This window comes from Primulina huaijiensis, chromosome 11 (genome assembly GCF_012295235.1).
Source record: "Primulina huaijiensis isolate GDHJ02 chromosome 11, ASM1229523v2, whole genome shotgun sequence".
NCBI classification, from domain to species: domain Eukaryota; kingdom Viridiplantae; phylum Streptophyta; class Magnoliopsida; order Lamiales; family Gesneriaceae; genus Primulina; species Primulina huaijiensis.
Window position 1 is genome coordinate 1203502 of NC_133316.1, and position 15514 is coordinate 1219015.

General features: G+C 32.4%; 2 protein-coding genes across 2 annotated transcripts in view; one reads left to right on the top strand and one right to left on the bottom strand.

Moving 5' to 3' along the window:
* Positions 1–4621: 4621 nt before the first annotated feature.
* LOC140987469 (pumilio homolog 9-like) lies at positions 4622–9589 on the bottom strand. Its single transcript, XM_073455986.1, has 5 exons — positions 7501–9589; positions 7265–7427; positions 6252–6415; positions 5299–5557; positions 4622–5028 (listed from the first exon to the last, which is right to left on the bottom strand). Exons 1-5 carry the CDS (start codon positions 9063–9065, stop codon positions 4921–4923), a joined length of 2259 nt encoding a protein of 752 aa, XP_073312087.1. The 5' UTR covers positions 9066–9589; the 3' UTR covers positions 4622–4920.
* A 4387-nt stretch (positions 9590–13976) lies between these two features.
* The window catches only part of LOC140987697 (calmodulin-binding transcription activator 2-like), a 2241-nt gene continuing 703 nt past the window's right edge, over positions 13977–15514 (top strand). Inside the window, exons 1-2 of the mRNA XM_073456329.1 lie at positions 13977–14413; positions 14717–14895. Coding sequence (XP_073312430.1) covers positions 14009–14413; positions 14717–14895 — 584 coding nt within the window. The 5' untranslated portion in view covers positions 13977–14008. The remainder of the gene's footprint in view (positions 14414–14716; positions 14896–15514) is intronic.

Below are 15514 nucleotides of genomic sequence, written 5' to 3' on the forward strand. Positions count from 1 at the left end.
TGGTCACAAAATGTTAATAAAATAATTAAGTTGTAAATTAATATGCAACTTCATGGACTAACTTAAATGTGCCAAAACTAGATATTCGATGAGTTTAGTGGCTTCTGATAAAAAAAGGACAAAAAATATCAAGTTACTTGATTAAAAACAAATATTGACAAATTATATAACTAAAACCCCGAACATACCAACTTACGTAACTAAAAATGCAATTTTTTATATACGTAATTTGTAATCACTAAATCAACATATTGTTACATGTATAAGATATACCAGACAAAAAATATATATAATTAAATCAGCATACTCTTACATGTATATATATAAGATAAGATACAATATACAAAAATATTTTATGGGAAAATAAATCAACAAGAATTTAAATATTCTTAAGTATGTTTTTAAAATTAATTTTCGTAAAAAATATATATTTCTCGAGAAACATGTCAGTGCAATTATTGTCTATTTAGTAGTCTTTAGTTTGTTAACCATTTGAGTTGATTTAAAACGTTAATGAATATAGTTTTAGTTTTTAAATAAAATTTCAAGAACTTATCCGTTTATATGAACTATTTCAAAGGAATTTTTTTAAGAAAACCTGAAATTTTGGTCATTTATTTATTATTTTGATTATTTATATTATCAAATTTTAGTTTTGGTGTGCATTTGAAAATATGTTTGCTAGCTAGTTTAATTTGGATGGAAAATTTATAGTGGATCATTTCCAAAGGGAAGAAAGAACTACGTAGGAGCATTTGAAATTTCCGAACATCCATAAACAAAATTATGTCTATTTATTTATTGCATTTACTTATCATTTCATTTGTTTTAAAGATGCATTGTTGAAGAATTTTATGTGTTATTCAAATATCAAGATATTGTATACCAAGTGTTTAATAAAATGTTTCAACCAAAATATTTTTTACTCATTCAATTTGCATATATTTTAAAAAATATTTAATCGGTCTATACAAATAATTATTTTGAGTGTCTTCCACTTGGTTTTAAAACCAAACTCGATTTAATTCATCGGTGCTCAATATTTCAATAACCGAGCTATTGTAGTTCAACGATTTTCCCCCAAACCATACATACATACATATACATATATATATACATATATATATATACATATATTGACAATATTACAATTAAATATATATATATCCATATTTAATTTTTAATGAATATGTTCTATGGAGTGTGGATGCCATGCAATTATAAAATTATGTGGATTCAAAATTTAAAATGTAATATCCATATATTTGTTTCCTAAATTTTCTATTTTATTTTTAAATTATTTTATTACAATCTCCGAATGTTTAAAAACAAAAATTTAAAATACCATATGAACTATCCGTTAGGATCAAGATATAATGGCTGTTTCACTTGATTAATTAATTGTTAGTTACACATAAACTAATATTCATATTCAGACAGCAATTATATATTAGCATAGTTCAGCTTATGCACATAAGAGAATTTTTTTTAAAAAAATAAGCTTTCTTTCACTAAGATTTTAAATATTACATTTTCAATTTTTAACCTTTTCGGTCTTGTTAATGTTTTCTATACATATGCTCGATCATATATTCATATCACACGAAAATTTTTTTTTAAAAAAATGTTACAAAGGAAAAATAATCAGACTATAATTAATTACACAACAGTAAATTAAAATGGGGTCTTCCACAATCTTATTTCATGCTCCATTGAAAATCTGACCTAAATTTCCAAAAATTTCATCACTTAATTCACAGTACTTTTCAAGCTCAAAACCCTACAAAAGGTGGATTCATTGCATGGCAACATGATTCCACCCTGGTTCTGGAATCCATAAACTTCAGCAGATTCTTCCAACAGCTTCTGAAACTGAGGATTCTTCAAACAAGAAATCGGCACCACGAATCTCCGCTTATCGTTGCCGACGTAAACCACCATATGTCCCTTGGGAGCCCTTTTCTTTTTCCTTTCTTCTCTTGATGGGATTATGAAGTTTCTCATTTTTCTTATTTGGTTTAGGTTTCTTGGAGTGTTTTGATCCATCTTGCTTCACATATATATATGTGTTTGAAAAAGTTCATTCATCACATTTTAAATAATGGTTGTATACTGTGTCTTGTTGAGTAAAGCTTTGAAAATATTGACAACGTGGGATTTGAAGTCATTCTTGAACACGTTAAGGTTGTTAGATGTCAACTTAATTGTTCTTAAGGATAGGATATGATGAACTTTTAGGGTTTCGTTTGCGTGTCGGTAGATGACGGCTTGAATCTCAATTAGGAAGACGGGTCGGTGGGGAACCCTAAAATTTTATGCTGACTATCTAGAACTCAAATTAAACTAGTTAGGCACATACCTAGTAAATACCTAGTAAATGTGTGATACTTTTTTATGGAATAGATTTTCTACTAGGTATGTGTCTATGAGCTGGTTTTTTTAGGCTACGACAACGATTTTTGTTGAAATCGTTGTTAAAAGAAAAAACACAACAATTTTAATAAAAACTGTTGTCTTTTAAGTGTTGTTGATCAATTCATATTTTCTTGTAGTATAATTTGAGTTCTAGATGCGACGTTCACTTAATTATTTAGTGTATTTGATGCTTATCTCTCTTACAAGATGTAAAAATTATAACATGCGAGGGAGATAAATTTCAAATACATTAAATATATGAGAGATAGAATACAAAAAACTTGTACTAGTTGCCACAAACTTCTTGAATTTCATATATTATATATAATGAAAACACATTTACCATATCCAATGCATAGATATTAACTCGAATTCAATGGTTTCGTCATTTAATTTTAATCTTCTAACAATAATTTACATAAAATACAGTATTTTTAATTTAAGCATGATTATTTGGATTCATCAGCACATGCAAGAGACATGCATGTATTCTTGTCTGAATGCGTACCATTTAAAATTGATCAATCAATTCGGTACCAAACTATGAAGTGACACGACTCCAACAATTCCTGTATATATATGCATGCATGTATCTCCATGCATGAACTTTGATTAACTCGATCTTATATATATAAACTTAATTGACTACTCTTTTGAGTCCAAATCGAGAATTATTATTATTTTTTCAAATTATGATATTAATTAAATAACTGATTTTGTCTTATTTTATCAGTAATTATATACTGCAACATAATTTTTTTTATAAAAATAAATGAATTTATAATACTCGAATAGATCGAGCTCGAAAACTGATTACTATTATCTTTTACTCGAAATCACTTGAACTCGACTCGACTCGTCTTGTCACGTACCCCTAATCTAATTGTGTCAAGTTCTATTATATATGATGAAGCACGTTTTAATCTTTTTTTTTTTACTATCGTTTTAATCGTATTTTTATCGCTATGGTTTTTTGTTGATAGGGCGAAAAATCCCATGTTACTTACAAGTTACAACTCCTTTTGACTCTTTCTGACATTTAAATACTATTTGAGCTGAACAACTTACATTTAAATACATAGCTCAATCCTTTAGACTATTTCTGACTTACTATTATTTTATTATTAATATGTTTTTCTGAAACAAAATATTTAAAATATAAACAAAAAAATCAAATAACATATAATATTTAAAATATACATAAGTATCATATAAAATATAAAAAAATATATATACAATAATTCAAATATTATATGTTCTGCCGTTTTGACAGCAAAAATACTATTCAATTTTTTTTGAAACTTTTTATTTGATGGTGTATATATATTAAAAAAAACTCATTTTGAATCATACATATAAAAACTTTTTATATATTATGCTTGAAGTGACCACTTTAATTAAACAATATTTTATGAAATATTTATTTAATATATAATTGGAATTGTTAATATCATTTGCTGACTTGAGTACAATTATAAAAAAGTTAAATCCCTCACCGTTTCACCAAAATAACTTTTTACCATCATTTTTACACAATTCAATTACTTTCTTGGAAGTTTTATATAAAATTTTATCAATAATCAAAATACTATGAATGAAAATCAATATTAGATATTGAAAACTCGCATTTTTTTGTACAATCTGTGATTTAAAATGGGCTTTACATCTTTGGATAATTAGATTAGCTAGAGTTTACAAATTAAAACTAAATTTTAGACCTAAAATTAATTTATAATTTTTTTTGGGAGGCCACTATATATCGAAGCTTGGACCTCCTATCGGGTCCGGCCATGAGTCATGACTGAAAAGTCTCATAATAAGTAATTTAATTAATAATTATAAATATTTTCATAAACTGTGGGTATATATGTTGTAAATAACAACAATCTAATTTAAGATGGGGTGAGTATAGTTGATGATAAAAGACCATGTATATAATAAATTGAGAAGTTAAAAATAAATTTTTTTCCAACTAATTATTTGTCCAATTTTATGTTTTGATCCACTAAGTTTTCAAAGTTTGTTGTTCGTACATTAGTTTTTAATTTTTGACTATTTTAATTTAATTTTCGACATATTATCAGACATGTCAGTAATTTTCAATGTCGTGACAGCTTTTTTCGATGTCATGTCACTATGCAGTCTTCAATCAATTTATTTTTGTGTGTATATTTGTGTGTGTGTAAGAATATGTATATGTAACAAATCTTGATTTAGAAAAGCAGCAATTCAATCCACAAATATTGTTGAGACCAAAAACAACAGATATCATACGAGACATCGTATTTCTAGAGACTAAGAGCAACTTCACCTGCCTTACTTTACAGTCATCATGATGCCAAGTAAAGACATGAATTTTATGTAAAAAAAAAATACAGAATATATGATCTCTACGGACGAGCATGGATCGACGAAAGAACCGGTTTTTGATGGAGATGGGGAGGAGAGGAGCAGCAGTCAGTGGCTCAAAACATTTCATATTCTTGGCAGAAATAAGATTATGCATCACCTCCTCAGAAGCTTGTGAGAGAAGATCCTCTTGGAGTAGGGACTATTGCGCGAATTCACCTTGTGGAATTCGATGGCATCGACCAACGATTTATGGAGAGGGCCCTGATTTCAAAAGAATTCCGTAGTTAAATGATGTAGGATAAGACAAAGAAAAAGTCGCTCTTAATAGACATCGAGGTAGGAATATGTCGTTCTAAAACAACTATGAGAGCACGTTAATTTGAGAAACGAAAGGAGAGCAAAACAACATCGTTGGGTTTGATACCGATTGTAGAACAGAGAATTTGCTACTAAACCAGAAGGTTATAACTAGCAGTACGGTGTAACTTCAATCTTTTGAAGGTTACAAGAGCCCAAGAATCAATAGCATACCTCAGAAAAGCGGAGAGCTTTCTGAACAACATAATTTGCATGCGGGTCCTGAAGCAATTGCTCAAAGTAGTCAGCAGAGAGTAATTCATGGATAATCTTTGACCGGGTTTCATCATTAGACAGTTCAAGACACTTTTCAACAACATGGCTACTAAACTTCTGCATTGAGAGATGTAAAAAACTGCCCTCGAACTGAGTGGTCAGCTTGGATGTAGCAGATGGTATCTTAAGCTCCAAAATAAATTGAACGACATAATTTCTGCATGGAAACATTATATTCACTTTTAGCAGAAATATAATCAATATATATATATATAGGTAAACACTAAGAATAGGGAAACAGGCAAGTGGATTAAAATAACTCGACACGATGATCAAGTATTTGGTGCTTAAAAAAGTTAGAAAACGGACTAATCAATCAACTTCGTAAAATAGTTTGGAACAAGGAAGGAAACAAAAGAAAAAATTACAGAGCGTTCCTCTTAGCAGGAAGGTGTTTCATTTATTAATTTACCGAGGAAATAAAGTTCTTTGCACTTCAAAATTTAAACATTCTCGTTAAACAAGAATCAGGGAACTTGTTCATATTGGAGAATGTATATCAAATCCTAATGTCTTTGCTGGAAAGCAATAATTGTTCATATTGTACTATGTAGCTGTTCAAGTGCCCCGACTTAGAGACGTGGCACTTGGTACACGATTTGAAAGATTTGAATAGCACGCTTACTATCAGCTGCCATTTTTAACGCAGCAGAAAGCTCTTGGGCTTAAAATCTTAAAGAAAAGAACTGGTCATCAAATGTGATATGTTACTGAATCATCACAAGATGATAGAAAACAAGTTTTAAGTTTAAGCAGAAAAGATCTTTATTTTTGTAAGCATGGCGGAATATAACCAGCTCAAACTTATTAAAAGATTGATTCCTACAATAGACTCTTATCAGTTTAGTTACCCAAATGGATCTTGAGCAAGCAGAAGACCATTTGCCGAAATCTCTGCAACCAACTTTTCTCGATTCTCTCCATTCGAAATTTTGATGCAACGTTGCAGAACGCAGCACCCATGCTGATGCATTGCTATATCAACACAGTACTTTGCAGCAGCAACAAAAATGAACTGCAATTACAAGAAAAGAAGGGACTAGTTAAAAGCAAAACAAGAGAAGTCTGTGCTCCATTATACAACACACATAACATGTACTACAAGATTTTCCAACTGATAATGACTTTTATACGACGTTAGCCTGAATCAAACTTTTGAAACAGCATTATGAAAGGGGGAATTTTTCAGGACGTAAATCTGCAGCATTTTTCTAAGATGTTGGTGATTGCATATAATCCCTTTCATCAATTTCCAAGTATGGACGAAAGCCATTGGACTTTGATCCATTCTCGGTGAGCTATGATTGATGGTTCAGGCTCTCAAATTCACTTCAAACAGAAGATTATATATTTCACATTTGCTGTGTTGGGAAGACCAAGAAAAAGTTTCACGTCATAAATTTGTTATAGATTAAAAAAAAAATTTAGTATGTATAATTGAACTTTTATAAATTTATATGCATCAAATTGAACAGAATTTACATTTTAAACTAAGCGACTATGAATACTTTACCGCAATTCCATTAATTAGCTTCTGACCACTAAAATGTAAACATCAGCAGCTAAAGACTTCTTAACTTCAATTTTCATGTTCATGCCTCTTCTGATTGGCTTGTCAATCAAACGGCTTATTGCATTTGAAGATAATGCAAAGTACATCGAAAATGAAAACCAACAGCAATGCAAGATTTAAACCTCCCAATCCATTGAAAACAAACTATTATCGCTGTAACAACTTGAATTATGACAGACATTTGAACTGTGACAAAATTTAGAGGCAAACAAATACTGTCAAAGGTAAATAGGTATGCAATGCTAACAAAAACTTTTAGAGCACAAGAAGGAATTAGAAGTTAGTGATTACCTTACTATCTTCGTTGGTAAAGCATTGTAAGCACCGTTGTATGACGTGATTTCCGTTTAGGTCTTTGATGAGTGTTAGAAAGCCTGGTTCAAGATTTGAAATAACTCGTAAAATTTGCTGCCTTGTCTTGAGAGTCTCGATCAACTTCTGAACAACCCGGGTACTGTTACCAAATGAATCAAAGGTTAACATGCCTGCAGCATGATAAAGCAGAACAATAAACACGACAAGCATACCCATGTGTATTTAAAGAGATTCTAACGAGCTCTCCTGGCTCCTCAGTCGCCCTGAGCAATATGTGCATCCTCTGCTCTTCATTGCACACTTCCAGCAATTTTTGCATGAGATAATTTCCAAATGGATTCATCATAAGTTCCACTGTATGATCAATTATCTCACCGAATATGATCTGCACGTCTCGAGAATTTCCTTCATCAAACATCCTTTGCAAGAAACGGCAACCATGTTGATCCTTAGCTATGTGATATATATATCCTTGAGCTTCTGCAAGGGAGTTACACTTCGGTGGGAGTTGGAAACGACTATACATTTTCAGATTTAATCGAGTATCTTGGATTGCTGCAATGTCGAAATGAGCATCAAAATTTGACCTCTTTCCTTGGCCCTTTTCAGCACACGTCTCGTGAATAAAATCTTTATGGCCGTGTTCCCTCGAACGTACATATCCTCTGTTCGTCCCATAAGGAACACCTTCCCCTTGTATTATCAAACTATCATCGTTGGTGAAGGCTTCAACACTCCCTTGAGGCGCTCCAACACACAAAGGTACTCTGTTCTTTCCATCAGACACCAGTGGCTGGTAATGAAGTAAATTTTCGACATTATTCTGAGGGATCGATCGGCCCAGTTGAACCACATTCGGTGAATATACATCATTTCTAGATTCAATCAGATTTATATCATTTACCAAAGCATATAATGGAACATCACCAACCAAAGGCCTATTTAAAGTAGAAGAGCCATTTGACATAGCAAATCCCATTGGAAAATGATTTCTTGTCAACACATTGCTTCTATAAATTTGAGGACTCTGATCAGTAATAGTAAACTCAGACCGAGCAAACATACCATCAGGTTGACTAGGAAAATACTGTGATCCCAATAAATTATCGATTCTCTGTTGATGTTGCATTTCCACAAAGGCAGAACCCATCCGGCCCTCGAAATTCATATTTCTTATAGGAATGGAGGGATTAAAACCCCCATAACCAGAAAAACCTTTCCTAGAACTATCATATGCCCCGCATTTCTCGAAATCCATCTGGATATCTTCGTTTACACATTGCCCTTGAGATCGACAACAATTTGATGATACCAGGAGATCATCTTGCTCATCACTAACGCACATTTTACTGAAATTCTTGGATAAACTCAAACCATCAACAAAATTTCTCTCATTAACCCCATTAACCTTGTTAAAATCCAACAAAAATCCATCCCCGGAATTCAAGTGAGCTTTAATCTCTTCAAATCGGGGTAGGGTTGGTGATCCAAAGTCCGAAAGAGAATACCCACAAGAAAACAAACTAGAAGAGGAGCCATCAGATTGTAAAGAAAACCCACTCTCAGGAGAAGATATACATGTATACTTGTGCTTCAAAAGTTCATCATCATAAATGCCATAGACAAGTCCATGACAACGACCATCAGCATCAAGATCACTACGATGATGATGACGACGACGAAGATTCAATGACGACGTCGCATGGGGGATCTCTCCCAGTAACCTTTCAAATTCATCATCATCCTTCATATTTTCTGCTCTTCTCTTCTCAAACATCAAAGCAAATTACAACAACAAAAAGTAAAAAAAAAAAAACGAGAAAATACAACACAAGATTTCACAACAAGAACAACAATGCAAGAATCAAAATACCCACATCAAGAAACGATCAATAGAAGAAGAAGCAATGAGAACCCACAATAGATTAGCGTTTTTAGCATCCAAGATGGTCTCAGAATACCAAAAGTACTAATACCAAATATAGCACAAGGGGTTTGGGATAGTGAAATTTCGAAAACATTTCATAAAGTTTTCGCCTCGAAAAAGATTTGTTATTTTCGCCATTTCCCCTTTTTTCTATTCCATTTAGTTTTCTTGGTAAAACATGCAAAGATAAACGGATTCATACATAATTACTACCATACTCTGTATATTATACATACACACACACACTCACTGATACGGGCTCACGCCATTAAAGCATAAGAAAAGGAACAAACTTTCTCTCTCCACACCTCTTCAATTCTCACTCTACACGTATATCTCAAGAGATTTCAGAGTTTTTCTATGTTTTTTTTCTCTCTTTTCTATTTTTTTGTTTGCACTTTTTGAGTGAAACAAATGGTTAAACATACTGAGCACGTAGCTGACACTACCACTGCCTACCTTGCCTTGTATTCAAAACATTGGACATTATTATTGTTTTTTTTAAGGAAAAACGTTGGACACTAAATTTCATTTTAATGTAAACCAATCCATTAAATTCACTTAATTGAACATATTTAAATTATATTTTGTCTTATGGTTTTGATTTTGTGGCTAATCAAAAATAGTTCTTTTTTTAAAAAATTATAATCGACGGTGGTGAGAGTTGAAGGGTCTCGTGTGCCACTAACTGACGATATTTTTGTTTTTTCTTTCGAATTGATATGAATAACAAATTTTTTTTATTATATCACGGATAAATAATTATGAAATATTATGTAATAAATTTGAACATCCATGATATTAAATATATTAAAAAAATTATGATTTGATTTAAATTAAAAAAAAAAAAGAATTTAGTAATAATTAGTTTGTTTGCTTATTAGGTGGGAGAGATGGTTGCGTCATTTAACTATAGGTAGATCTTAACAGCCTCTCTCATTTCTATCCACCTGAATCGGGGTGGAGATTCCTTTAAACTTGGGCTTAATTAAATTTATTTATAAATTTATTTTCCTCCTAAATTAAATTTAAAAAAAATTTTGTAAATAATTTAATAAATTTAATTTTCCTCCTAAACTAATTTTAAATAAATTTTGTAAATAATTTTAAAATCATTTATTTAGAATATCGTTATCATAATCAAGATAATAATATATTCAACTATATCCAATTAATTAATTTTTTTTAATTTTATGTGTTTTTTTTTTGGCAATCATAATAGGGTTATGTGAAATGACCCAATTTGGTATGTTTAAATAAATACTTTTTTTTTGTTTGTTGAAATAATCGCTTTTTAAATATTTAAAATTTAAATATAAATTTCATTAAATATATTAAAAAATAAAATAAATCGTATTTCCTTACATTATCTAAAGTATGTACTATATTTATCCTTGTGAGCCCACCTATTATTTTGATTCAGTAGTCATTATCAAGAGGGCATTATAGTTTTGGCAGGGCATACCATACAAATTTGGTTTGGTATTTAAGAGCTTTTGTGTATATATGTGAATTGCTTTTATGTTTGAATTTATTTACTTTCTTTCTATTTTTGCATAAGATAAGTGGTTGGGAAAAAAATATTAAGATTTCATTTTTGACACAAAAAACTCGTGTGAGACGGTCTCACGGGTCAATTTTGTGAAACTGATATTCTATATTGTCACCCACGAAAAATAATTATTTTTTATGTCAAATATATTAATTTGTATTGTAAATATGGACATGATTGATCCGTCTCAAGAATAAAAATCCGTGAGACCGTCTTATGAAAGACCTAATTTTCATTTGAAAGCTGTTTTTTTCTAGACAAAAATACAACCTCAAATTTGAAGATTTATTCATAAATATTTTATGTTTCTAACAGTTTTTCTTCTTCTAATGTTTTTAGCGCATATTTTTACGGTAATTTATCTTTTGTTTTTGTAAATTTTTTAATATAATTATACTAAAGAACGTTACCATCGTCCATCAACTATAACGATCACTGGTATATTCTACAAAATAAAAATAATTTCTTTTTCCACCGCTAACACTTAATACGTAGAATCGATTTAAAATTAATATGTTTCAAATTAAACATTTTGAAATTCGAATCAGATGGCAAGGAAAACAATACTTAAAAACAAATTATAACTTTTCAACGTATGTCAACCAAAAAAACATTTAAAACATTTATTCCGGATGGTGAAATATTGGTTGTTATAAATAATATAATATAATATTTTTTATAAAAATATATCAATTATTAGGACAGATAGCAACTTACGTAGAAACGTCGGGAAATTGCCCTTCAGTCTCCAGCTGTCGTTTTTTTTTGTGTTCAGTCCCTGAGTACTTTTTTAGTACCACATTTCCACATGAAGTGTACCACATTTCCACATGAAGTGTACCACAATTTGTATGACATAGTACCACAATTTTGTGGGTAGGGAGTAAACCCAAAGAAATCATGTTTTGATTGGGGATTTTTCACCAACTTCCCCTATAAACGTTTGGCTTTTGTCAGTGACTGCATATTGTTCGATTATGGGTATTTTCTTAAAATTGAATTAAATAATTAATATTATTTAATGATTACCATCGACATGAACATGTATATATTGTTAATTTGTTATCTTTATATTTTCTATTAAATATTCAATATTCATATAAAAATATTAAATTTTTTCATAGTAAATACCAGTTTTTTTGTTGATAATGGATCCATCATATATACATGGTATACTGCTACATTCAAATCTCATTCTTTTCGTCTCTAAAGGCCCAATTTTTTTAAANTACAGATGATAGCGAAAAAATCCGCACCGTTCGACAGAATGAAAGAAATTGATATCGGGCAGAAATTATGAAATATAACTATCTTTTTGGCTTCCTTGACTGCGAAGGGAGAGTGGCCTTTGGGCCTAGGACACATTCACTCACTCGTGATCGTTTGGCTTGTATTTCAAGTCAATCGTTGCCCATGCTCAAATCGAATGGAATATGATTAATTTAAGATTTTAAAGTAAAATTGTGCAAATATTATTTAGAAAGAAATGATATGAGCTGATGCAGTAGTGCTGTAAAATTCTTAAATCAACAATGATTCCATTGGCTGAGTAGATTGTTTGCAGCAGTCCTTTACCAGTTCTTGATGTGCTCCTCCATCTTTATCTTGTCCGGGAGCTTCAGCAATACTCGAGAATCGGGTTTCAGATGACTCAAATAAACCAAATGGTTGTCCATCCTTACCCCGATGAAAGTGTAAACGGAAGGGCGGTAACACAGCCCTACATGCTTGTTAGGGGTCTTTTTCACCTCATCATTTACTGTGCAGAATGGGCTCATCAAGTAGCGTCTGAACTCTGAAGGAGCTTTGATGTGCAAGAATGTTTTAGAAATCTCTGCTTCTTTTGATGTAAATCTTAGTCTCAAAAGTAATGAGTTTGTGATTACGCCAATAGAACTGAAGCGCCAGGAATAGAAGGCGATAACATGGTTCCAGTCACGGGCAGCAAAGTTCCAGCTGCTACTGGAATTCCAATCTGGTAATGGACAGAGTAAAATGAGGCTAAGCAATTAGCATGGAGGAGACAAATACTAAGAGCGACTGACACAGACACAAAAAAAAAAAAGTAACTACTGTTATCATACAAATGACCGAGCGAAAAGACTAAGCTCTGCTTATATTTTGTATATTTTCATTCAAAAATCCAAGAACTTGAGATCAAAGAGTTTAACCTGCCAAATCCTCCACTACTAGTTTTATTTATTCCTTGTCTTGTGCCCCCAACATATTATGCTATACTTGATAGGTTCACAGTCCTAATGGTAATTCTACTCAGCTCCAGAGCATCGAGCAACTGCGTATAAAAGTTAGTCACTCATCGGACAGGTATTATCAGGCTTCCCTAGTTTTCACATACTAGTTAAGCCCATAAACCACCACTAGGCATACAAACATTTCCTCGATTGAACCACCGGGAGTTGGGAGCATTACGACGTGGATGCTTCATGTGATAAATCTAGATCCCAAAATTTTGAATTTACATGTAAATCCAAGAAAATTTTGATGAAGAAAAAACTTCACGACAGATGAAAACAAAGAGTTACTGCAATACAACAATCTGTTCTGCATTAGCACAATAGAAGACACCTCACTAGCAGCTCCAACACCTCCACCAATGGCAACTCCTACATGTGATGAAGCCAGGGCAGCTGCATCATTGACTCCATCACCAACCATAGCTACAATATTATGACTCTTCTGAAGTCTGCTAATAAACTTCTTCTTTTCATCTGGTTTCACTCCATACAAGACCTGCAATCAACTATTTCATTTAATACAATCAAATAACCTCTATGGTTGTTTAGACCAGGGTATAAAGATCCATGTAGTGTGCAAATATTCACATTCAGCTAACCACCACATTAAACATTTGATTTATAATTGTAGATTTTAGAATTGGATCTTTAATCATTTTAAGGAATTCTAGAATATTACTATTAGTTAAAACATTAATACTAAGATCGTGAAATTGAGGCATGTGTTTATAAAATTCATCATTATTACTTAAATGATTTATACAAGATTTTCTTTGTTTACGATTATCACTTTCTTCTTGATCTGAGATAATTAATTCATTATCTAGAATTTCTTCAGAATCATATGATTCTGAAGATCATATGATTCTGAAGTATTTTCGGATTCAATGCTATAATCAGAATCTTTATTTGAATCCATTATTATTTTGAATGAATGATCATATGATTCTGAAACTTTCCTGACCTCACATCTCTCAACTCTTAGAATGAATGATCCAGACGAAGATGGTGTACCAGAAGTTTCTGGAACCGATGCTATACATACAGTTTCGGAACGTTTAGCAGTCCCTACAACTGAGGAGGAGGTACCAGATACACTCTCACTCAAGGACTCACTTGCTGCTGTATGTAATGCATCACAAGCAGCAGCTCGCATTCACCAAATTTTCCGCATCCAGTCATTTCAGAGGAAGCAATTTGATGAACAGGGGTGTGATGAGTTGCTGAGTTCAGACGAGCGTGATATTTCTGTTGTAGCTGGTAAAAGTTCCAGATTAGGTCGTTCTGATGGTTTGACCAGTGCTGCTGCTGTGCACATCCAGAAAAAGTTTCGTGGTTGGAAGAAGCGGAAGGAATTTCTGCAAATTCGACAAAAAGTTGTTAAAATTCAGGTGCCGTCTCTCACTCCAAGGAATGAAGCATTTCGGTTTTTGAAAAGTAAATGGTGTACAGCATTTCTTCTTGTGACCAGACAATGACACATGCCAAGTTTATTATGGCATGCACAGTTTTTCATTTATGAAAAAAATAGACAACTTTAATCTGTACACGTGAGAATAGAGCAACCATACTCCTCTAGATTCTTGGTCTAAGCTTGACCACAAAGTTTCCCACACCATGACGTATAGTTGACAACAATCCTCTTTTCAAATTATTTTACACCCTGACATTTCTTTGTTTATGGCTAGCTTAAGGCTCATGTGAGGGGGCATCAGGCAAGGAAGAAACATAAAAGTATTATGTGGCCTGTGGGAATATTGGAGAAGGTGATTTTGCGCTGGAGACGTAAAGGGCGTGGTTTCCGTGGATTTGGGTCAGATGGCGTCCAAGATGGGCCTATACATGCCATCGGGTGTCACGCCCCGAAACCGGGGTTGGTCAACATCGGCATTGTTCATCAATCACACAATCGAAAAACAACCAGCCTCGTAGCACAGTATAAACCGAAATCAGTTTATTTCATAAATTCACAAAGTTTGGACATTGTCTTTACAACTGAAAAATAAATAAATGCGGAAACGTGTTACATGAAAATTAAACTTCTAAAATTCGAAAATAATGAGAACATGGCCAAGCCTAAATCTCGAAATCACCATCCCCAGAATTGTTCCGACTCTTCTTCCTCAACATGTTCTTCTGATTTATCTGGGGAGGGGAGAGTAAGGGGTGAGTATTTTGGGAAATACTCAGCAAGTGGGGGCCGTTCGAGTACACAACGACATGCACATATATTTTCGAAATACATACACACGCACACCATGCATATTTTGACTCATACCACATTCGTATCCTTGACCTGACACTGAGATTCCTCTACTTTCAATGGTTTACTGAATTCAGTCCCTAATTTTTATTCCTCTAAGGGGGCGAGGCCGAATCGGTTATATCCCCACCGTATGAGGGTCATATCATAGTTGGGATTCCCTCCCATATCAAGTTGAATCCTCACAGTGTCAACATAAAACCCATGCAGAAATCATAACCAGAAGGGG

What these genes read in the sequence shown, in the direction of transcription:
- LOC140987469 (XM_073455986.1), bottom strand. Translation starts at nt 9,065, where the DNA reads ATGTTTGAGAAGAGAAGAGCAGAAAATATGAAGGATGATGATGAATTT. An exon ending in ATCTCTTTAAATACACATGG is followed by an intron (nt 7,428 to 7,500) that starts GTATGCTTGTCG and finishes ATTTGGTAACAG; the next exon opens with TACCCGGGTTGTTCAGAAGT. An exon ending in TTACCAACGAAGATAGTAAG is followed by an intron (nt 6,416 to 7,264) that starts GTAATCACTAAC and finishes TTGTAATTGCAG; the next exon opens with TTCATTTTTGTTGCTGCTGC.